The 9,715-nt window shown below is 44.5% G+C and overlaps 1 protein-coding gene across 1 annotated transcript in view; it reads right to left on the reverse strand.

Annotated features, from left to right (window-relative positions):
- Nucleotides 1-4,551, reverse strand: part of LOC126160891 (probable G-protein coupled receptor 179) — a 273,090-nt gene extending 268,539 nt beyond the window's left edge. Inside the window, exons 1-2 of the mRNA XM_049916936.1 lie at nucleotides 4,538-4,551; nucleotides 4,307-4,463 (exon numbers count right to left, since the gene is read on the reverse strand). Coding sequence (XP_049772893.1) covers nucleotides 4,307-4,463; nucleotides 4,538-4,551 — 171 coding nt within the window. The remainder of the gene's footprint in view (nucleotides 1-4,306; nucleotides 4,464-4,537) is intronic.
- Nucleotides 4,552-9,715: the final 5,164 nt, after the last annotated feature.

The raw sequence follows: 9,715 nt of genomic DNA on the forward strand, positions 1-9,715 counted from the left end.
AACTCAGTATTTCCTTCTGTGCGAAACATTTTCAGGGAGTCCTGTATAGATGGGTACGAAACGATGGGACTCCAAACAAAATCCATTCGACCACATACAGTAGCCAGTGATAGGGGGGGAGCTACGCTGACATATGAAGAATGCTGTGGTTCCCAGTTACATAAAACCGAACCGCCATCTTGCTAATTCCCCTTGGTGTTATGAAGAAAGATTACCATAAAACTATTGGGAGCAGTTGAAGTTCTAAAAATATGAGTTACAGAGGAGACAGAACCTAAACAATTGCTATGCAATAAATAAACTCTTACGTCGAATACTTGACCTCACATATTGAGGAAGACTTGTAACGTTTCAGCCCCAGTAATCGACCCCTAGCGGAAATGTGGGGTACAATTCTGATACAAGGCTGTTATGACTCCCTGAACGCACGCCAGTTGTCACTCGCTCCACTGCAGCTGCTTAATGCTCGAGCACCAGTGCTTTACAGTGGTGTAAGAGGTCTGTCAAATACTATTTCGATTTTTGCAATAAACTTTTCCATTCTGTCAAACTGGGCAGTTTATAAGCTGTAGCTGTTGCCACAGTTTTCTTTGATTTGAATATTTTTATGTTGAGATTCAAAAATGGAGCGTAAGTGAATGAAACGAATGAGTGTGTCATCATTAAGCGTGTGGCACTGTTTAGTTATTAACATCGCTGTTGAGAGTTATTTTCTTTGGATTTTAAAGATTGTACTGCTAAAGCGAAGTACATGTAGAGGAGATGCGCCATTCTTCAACGAGACTGACGTGTTTAAATTGTACATCGAAATTCATTGACTTAATTTCATAATAATTCTGCAGTTGTTTTTGATTATTCATTTTTATTTTTGAGGCGTGTATGCAGAATATGAGTTCCAGCATATGATTAAAATAATATTGAACATAAATGTCTGTGAGGTCGACATATTATGCCCTAATGTTACTTATTATTTTTCGCGTGGAATAACATGTATTCTCGAAAAAAATTTCGAAACACGTTAGACAGATGCATCAACCTACCCTTCCTGCGTCTTCAACATCCCGCGAATTAGAGAGCTCTAGTTGTCTCACCACTGTAGAGTACAGGGCGGTTATAATTAACCTTTCGCTACTTGAGAGTGTCCCCATGAGAAATGGGTGATCGTAGGACAATGAAACTTTGAGGACACATTTGTAAGGACACATAAGAAGTTAACTGTGTACCACGTCTACAATCCAGGTTACAAACGATCCTTCAGTGTGATGACCGACAGCATCCACATCCGCCTTCAACGGCACTAGATATTGTCCTACCGCTGTCTGAAACACCTGAGGTTTAGGTGGGATGCTAGCTACCTTCCTCTCTATGCCAACTTCAACCTTAAACGTATGTTGGTGTCCCGATGATAAGCCACGTCCTTCAGGGAACTCCACAAAAAGAAATCACACGGTTTCAGATCTAGTGATCTCGGTGGTCACGCAGTTTTGAACGATCGGCGGATGATTCTGTTTCCTCCAAATACGTTACGGAGTAACCGAGTGACCTCACGAGAATTTGAGGTGGAGCTCAAACGTGCATCAAAACGGTTGAGTCCAAAGCATATCTCTACCGCAGGGTGGCAATCACAATTGACGAAGCAGATCACAGCAACATATGCCGTTCACTCTGGGTATCCTAGGTCCGTGCTGCCCAGTTCCCCGAAAGGAGGTGGACCAATCATGAACTGTTGACGATTCCAAATGCGACAGTTGTGAATGTTGACTGCCCCGTGAGCCTAAAGTGTGCTTCATCGCTTCATAAAATGTTCCAAATCCGCATGTCATCAGTTTCAACACTTGGAAGAGACGTCTTAGCAAAGCTTTACATATATACAAAATACTGACTTAAGCAACTGGAGTTTATTATAGTCGGCCGGCCGAAGTGGTCGTGCGGTTCTAGGCGCTGCATTCTGGAACCGCGAGACCGCTACGGTCGCAGGTTCGAATCCTGCCTCGGGCATGGATGTGTGTGATGTCCTTAGGTTAGTTAGGTTTAAGTAGTTCTAAGTTCTAGGGGACTAATGACCTGAGAAGTTGAGTCCCATAGTGCTCAGAGCCATTTGAACCATTTTTTTATTATAGTCGCCCTGTACTTCGCGTTCGGGCATTAGGCGGTTGCAGAGGTGCGGAACGAGTTGTAAACAACCGGTGCATGTGAAAGTTCAAAAACTGTACTTTCAGAATGTGATAATTGTGTACTATCGGCACTGTGGCTCTAATTTTCGCGTGGGCTCGAATGGTGGGAGTGATACCTTGCAGGTGTGGTTCTTTCTTCATAAAATATGAAACATGTTCGTGATGTTCCGTTCCACTACAATTAAAACTACAGAAAGCACCAGGAGTTTTATGTTGTAGTTTATTGTAAACTTTGATTATTAATCACTGTTTACAAACACATGAAGAAAATGGATAATGCAACACATCAGGTGATAGATTTTCTCAAGTACTAGTCTATAGTTTCCTGACACCATATTTGTCTGAAAAATTTGATAGTTTACATGTGATGTGTTACGATAGAGAAAGCAGCCTGTGACCACTGTAGGCAGTGCCAAATGTTACCCGCAAATCGTAACACAACGCACACATATGTCGCAGTAACACATGTAAATCCAACTGATGATGGAGGTTTAAACCTTCTAAACGCGTTGTAGATATAAATAAATCAGTGACTGGTAACAGTAGACTTGCTGTTTCATTCGATATCAATAACAGTCGTGGTAGAGCTAACCTAAAATGTTCGAATTTAAAGTTAAATGTGTGTGCCGCATTAATGTTAGTGTCAGCTGTTGTGCATAACATGATCAAGATCAAGTTTTGGTCTGTCAGGAAGTTTCATATCAGCGCACACTCCTCTGCAGAACGAAAACTTCATTCTTATTATAACTATACGAGAAAGGCAGTGCTGGCGTTCATTCGACCATAACTTTACTCATTGCGAAGTTATGACAGGTTTCTTCCTTGCAGGATGTAAAAACTGATGGCCTTATCATAAGAACAACGCTTTAAGATCGCCCGGGCATCAACAAAGAGAACGATCTAAATCATCGGTTTGAATCTGTAGAATGAGTGACGCGCAGACTGTACGAAAACCATTGATGCCCTTACGATTTACTTTTTACAGACGAGGCTGATTTGTGGTCGGACGAAGTGGTAAGTAAACAGATTCACAGAAGAATAAATTTTTTCTGGGTTTGTGACCGCATTGTCAATATGTAACCACTATCGACGTTTCGGTCACTGTTGCAGTAAACGAAAACACCCTGAAGAAGGTCACTCGCAACAGTGACCGAAACGTCGGTAATTTTACATATTGACAATGCGGTCACAAATCCAGAAATAATTTATTGACTGTGGCAGTGGCCGCGGAAACCTACGTTTATTGAATCATACAAATTGATCAGGTGTCAACCCTCTCTGGATGGATCTATCAAAGGTAGATGGCGCATCGAAAGTGATGGTCTGATATGGAATATGCGGTTTACGTATTGTTGGACCCCACTTCATCCCGCCATCTGCAGTTGTCGGACAAAGATGTTTCGAGACGGGACATTGCCAATTTGTTTCAGCACGATGGTGCCCCACCTCGTTACTGGCAAGCCTGTCAGTCATATCTGGACTTACAGGATCTCCAGAGATGGATGGGTCTCAGAGGTCCATTGGAATGGCTGCCACGTACTCCGGAATTAAATAATATACATAAAATCGATTAAATTTCTATATTTGGAAACATGTGGCCGTAATTTTGTATCTCTTGAAGATGAGAGTCCTTACCCACCTCAGGAAGCGGAATGTTTACATTTATACTCGCATTCTCGTACATGTGTTGGATAAAGTACGTGAGGAATAGGTGAAGAGAAAAACATCAACTTTATTTCCTGATGGACAAGTAGTCGAGTGCATCATGGAGGTTTTATGCGTTATTACTGGCATTCATGATTTTGTGTATAAAAAAACTACATAACTCGAGAGTTGTGCATAAAAGACAGATACCATTGTTTGTCTCGCGTAATTCTCTATCTTTTTGCTGTGTCACATCACCACCTTCCAATTTGAAAAATTACGAGTCGCATCCAAGATGGCGGTTTCCAAGACGGTCACCACGTTCGTAACACAGCTTCACACTTTTCCTCCTCCTCCATCTCGTATTACTCGACATTAAACTTATCTTCATCCACTCGCTTTTATTCTAGAAGGGTGGTCCCACAGCCGTGTACCACGACACACAGAGTTAGTGCGCGGCGGCGGCTGCAGCCCGCTGGCGGACCCACCTTGCACTTGCGCTGCCGGAAGACGACCCAGGCGAGCGAGACGGCGGCGAACATGCAGAGCAGCTGGACGGCGAGCACGGCGTGCCGCACCGCGCCCCAGGGCGCGTCCACGTCCTCGCCGGCAGCGCCGCACCACGGCTCGGCGCACCCGGGACACCTGCCGGCACAGCACAGCGCCTGCCGCCGTCACCCCAACCTCTCGCTTCATCAAAGTAAACAAAAACCAAATACCAAAAAAGAAACATAGTCCTACAAAATGCTAATCGTCCCGTTAAAAGAAAAGACTGGTAGCTTTCGAGTACTGTAGATGGAGTTTGGCTGGTATCAGGCGTTCTCGTGTATCACCACTGCTGATGTAATAAGTTCGCAAACAGGTAGAGGACAGAATGCTGACACTGTTTCTTCTACGTCTGTGTTAGGTTTTGGAACGCAGGTTGTGGTGACAGACTGTTGTATAGTGACATGAGAGATGGATTGTGAACTGGATTGTGAGGTGGTAATGCCAAAGATCCGATGTGTGGTGACATTCCGATCTGCAGCATAGCCTGAGGCTTAGATTAGGCCGAAACGTGAATTTGAGCTCGTATAGATCTCAAATTTTCCCTGAGAAATTTAAGTCTCTAATTTATCTACGACAACGTTGGTAGCTGAAGAAGTGAGTTAAAATTTATGCTGCAGCCGGGACTCGAACCCGGGTCTGATATGCTGACCATTACACCACCACAGTATTATGGTCAACAGAGCTGAACGAACTACCCAAATCAAATACCCTCCCCATCACAAACCCCAAATCACATCTCCCCTTATATTGTCACTATTACCAGGGCTCTCCGACAAGATCTACGCGACTACATGTAGTACAGCACTTCCCATTCCGTCCAATGCTGGGTTGCTATTCCAGTGTCGGAGAGCCCTGGTAATAGTGACAATATAAGGGGACAATTGAATTGGAGTTTGTGTTGGGGAGGGTATTTGACTTGGGTAGTTTGTGCAGCTACGTTGATCATAATGCTATGGTGATATAATGGTCAGCATATCTGCCTAGTAAGCAAGAAAACTCGGGTTCGAGTCCCGGCCACAGCAAAAATTTTAATTCACTTCTTCAGCTTCCAACGTTATCGTGAATTTGTGCGTTGGCGAAGCGATATAGAACTCTTCAGTTGATCCACGTGTATGTACCAGTCGGCTGAATCACCGTAATAAGACAAGTGGAGGCGGAGACGTGACTCACTGTCCGAAGGAGCTACCGTATTTGGTCGTGACCAACATGAATGAAGGTGCCCAATGGTTGGTCAACGAAGACTGTCCAGTGTGTCTAGAACGCATATTGTGTACGAACCCGTGTTCTAGAGGTGCCGTCACGGTAGCTCAGCGTGTTCGGTCAGATGGCTAGGAGTCCTCTGTAATAAAAAAATTGATTGGAGAGTGAAGCATTCAACGATGAACTTGAAGGGGTGTCATGTGATGTCCACCCAGACCAAATGAGGAGAATATTAAGGAACAAATATGAGAGAGTGGGGAAAAATGGGGTTCGTAGCGCTTTTGACTAGTGACGACGACGTCCTCGGTCCCGCGCTCGAAGCTCACCGCTGCTTAAATTTTCAATAAATCATCAGCAATAGTGGCCTAAGACTTATGACATTAGAAGTCACCCTAATTTTGCCGATGGCCTTGTCAAAGAGGGCAGAGGAGAGGACAGAGGTTCATGGCACTCTCTTGCTCTTGGGGTGGGAGACTGTCTCTAAAAAGAGGAATATGATCAACAGCATGAGGATGCAGAAGTCAATGGAGACCACTGCATTAAGACACATAATGTGTATCGACAAGACATGTGGCCTGCAATTGAAAAAGTGTAATGATGATCTCTCCATTGGTAAAAGATTCCGGATCTGTGGGAGCATACTGCCAATGGGGAGGGGACCCTGAGAGAGAGAGTGAACAGCCAACGAAAGGATTACGTTCTAAGAATTGGGGCGTGGTCGGGAAGCAAGAAAATCTGAAAAGGTGAATGCAAAGGCTCTGTCTCGACGCAGTGGGGATAAATGAAGTGCAATGGAAAGGATTTCTGGTCAGATGAATATAGGGTAGCATCAACATCAGCAGAAAATTACACTACTGGCCCTTAAAATTGCTACATCACGAAGATGACGTGCTACAGACGCGAAATTTAACCGACAACAAGAAGATGCTGTGATAAGCAAATGATTATCTTTTCACAGCATTCACACAAGGTTGGCGCTGGTGGCGACACCTACAACGTGGGTAATACGGAACGCCGTGCTGGATCCCAACGACCTCGTATAAGTAGCAGTCGAGATGACAGGCATCAATCCGTATGGCTGTAATGGATCGTGCAGCCACGTCTCGATCCCTTGAGTCAACAGGTGGGGACGTTTGCAAGACAACAACCATCTGCACGAATAGTTCGACGACGTTTGCAGCAGCATGGACTACGGGCTCGGAGACTATGTCTACGGTTACCCTTGACGCTGCATCACAGACAGGAGCGCCTGCGGTGGTGTACTCAACGACGAACCTGGGTGCACGAATGGCAAAACGTCATTTTTTCGGATGAATCCAGGTTCTGTTTACAGCATTATGATGGTCGCATCCTTGTTTGGCGACATCGCGGTGAACACACATTGGAAGCGTGTATTTGTCATCGCCATACGGGCGTATAACCCGGCGTGATGGTATGGGGTGCCATTGGTTACACATCTCGGTCACCTCTTGTTCGCATTGACGGCATTTTGAACAGTGGACGTTACATTTCAGATGTGTTACGACCCGTGGCTCCACCCTTCATTCGTTCCCTGCGAAACCCTACATTTCAGCAGGATAATGCACGACCGCATGTTTCAGGTCCTTACGGGCTTTTCTGGATACAGAAAATGTTCGACTGCTGCCCTGGCCATCACATTCTCCAGATCTCTCACCAATTGAAAACGTCCGATCAATGGTGGCCGAGCAACTGGCTCGTCACAATACGCCAGTCACTACTCTTGATGAACTGTGGTATTGTGTTGAAGCTGCATGGGCAGCTGTACCTGTACACGCCATCCAAGCTCTGTTTGACTCAATGCCCAGGTGTATCAAGGCCGTTATTACGGCCAGAGGTGGTTGGTCTGGCTACTGATTTCTTAGGATCTGTACCCCCAAATTGCATGAAAATGTAATCACATGTGAGTTATAGTATAATATATTTGTCCAATGAATACCAGTTTATCATCTGCATTTCTTCTTGGTGTAGCAATTTTAATGGCCAGTAGTGTATTTAACGGGAGCAGGACTCGTTACGAGTATCAAGATATGGCAGAGAGAGACTTATGTGAACATTTCAATGGAATCTCATTGAGTGGATTCGAATTGTGAGTGTCACTTCGTAATGAGCCCCAGTGACCAGTGAAGACTTGTCTGTAGATGCTCCAAGCAGAGGTGGGATACCAATCTGACTATCACCGGCCATATGCTCTGACGACTGGGGAAGATGGTCTGGAGTACCGTTTCCTGTCATAGCAGGACCCTTTTAATTGTCTTCTGCGACGTCCTTGCAGCACAGCAGTAAATAGACAATATTCCACTCCCTGTTTTGTTGTCGATCATGACAGTCCATGCTGGGCTTACATTTCAGCAACATAGCAGCCCACACAGTCCGACAATTTCTACTGATTGTATTCATGCTTGCCAAACCGAACCATGAGCAGAAAGATCGCACGGGTGTCTCCCCAGTTGAGAACGTTTGGAGCATTATGGTCAGGGTCCTCCAACCAGCTGCGAATTTTGACGATATAACGCGCCAGTTGGACAGAGGTTTGCATGATATCCCCCAGGAGGACAAGCAACAATTTGTTTATAAATGCCTACCGAATAACTGCTTCCATAGTGGACAGAAGTGGACCAACGCGTTATTCACTTGCTCAGTCTGTGAAATACTTTCTATTGAATAAACGATGAGGCTTAAGGCTTTTGGGTCATGTCCCTGATGAAAAGGGATTGCGGACCGACTGGATCATTCCCCACAAAGGAACATATGATACTCGGACTGTTCCTGAGTGATTTTCTTTAAAAAAGAAATTGGTTCGCGTACTCAGGACCAAATGGAATAACTTACGTATTCTTTCCTTTGTCTTTTCTATCTTTACAGTAATTTACTTCTGTCCATATTGAACCTTTTTCTTTGTTTTCTTCTGGAGGCCCTTGAAACCTTTTGTTCTGAATCTTTCTTTTTCACCTATTTCTTCCTGCATTATTTTCATTTCCATCAGGTCTGTTTCAACTTCTTTTATCCATGTCATTGATGTTTTGGGGTTTCTGTCAACAAAGTTAAAAATTCTTTTTGTTATCCTAGCCTTTTCAGATGCCCATACAATGAAACTATTCTCTTCCTCATCGTTCCTGATATTCACTCTATTTTTCGTGAACTTCTTTAATATTCCTTATTACCATTTCCATGAGCACTTTATATTTTAACTCTCTTCCCTTCAGAAGGGAGATTCTTCGATATTCAAAACCCCTTTGACGGCTTTTTGTACAATGAGCCAGTTAGTGCGTACTTCCTCTCTTCTAAATCTCTACCAAGTTTTGTGTGAGTTCTTTGAGGAAATTTGATCCAATTTTTTTCAGCACTTCATCAGTGATACTACCTTCTCTCGAAGCTCTACTATTGCTGAGTCTGAGGATATGCCTGTGAACCTCTTGTTGTGTGGGTGGGCTTAAGTGAAGATTTCCTTAGGGAATCTTGACGGGCTCACCCGCCCTCGTAGTTGCGCGTCTTAAAGCGGTGCTTCCGGGTGGGGGAGGTGCACCGGTCGTGGCTCGTATTCGCCTGGCGGATTAACGACGAGGGTCGGTCGGCGATCCTGGATGTGGTTTTTAGGCGGTTTCCCACTTCCGACTTGGGCCGGTATCCAAATCTCATCTTAGTTACACGACTCACAAACATTCAGAACACTTCCGTAGTCTTTCATATGAATAAGGCTACATGCAGACAGTTGGGATACGCATCCCTTCCCAGTGAGTAACAGTGTGGCGATAGGATGGACTTCCGGCCACCCCTTAAATTAATCGTGCTGAAACTATTTAGTAACCAAACCGACCCTGCGGCGATTGGGGACAAAGACACAAGAAAAGAAATAAGTATCTTTAGGTGGATTCAGAGCAGTTGAGTGGTTTTCTGAATATCGTGCCAGTTCCCAGCAGATTTCCTCATTGCTCAAGGCCAGCCTTCCGTCTGATAAAGCTTCGCGGCCATTGTCACAGTCAATAAATTTTTTTATGGATTTGTGACCGCATTGTCAATTCATAAAACTACCGACGTTTCTGTCACTGATGCAAGTGACCTTCTTCAGGGTCTACTGCTGAATGAGAAAACTTTGTTTCTTATAAACCTGCGGACGTGGCTGTTGTCTA

This window comes from Schistocerca cancellata, chromosome 2 (genome assembly GCF_023864275.1).
Source record: "Schistocerca cancellata isolate TAMUIC-IGC-003103 chromosome 2, iqSchCanc2.1, whole genome shotgun sequence".
NCBI lineage: Eukaryota > Metazoa > Arthropoda > Insecta > Orthoptera > Acrididae > Schistocerca > Schistocerca cancellata.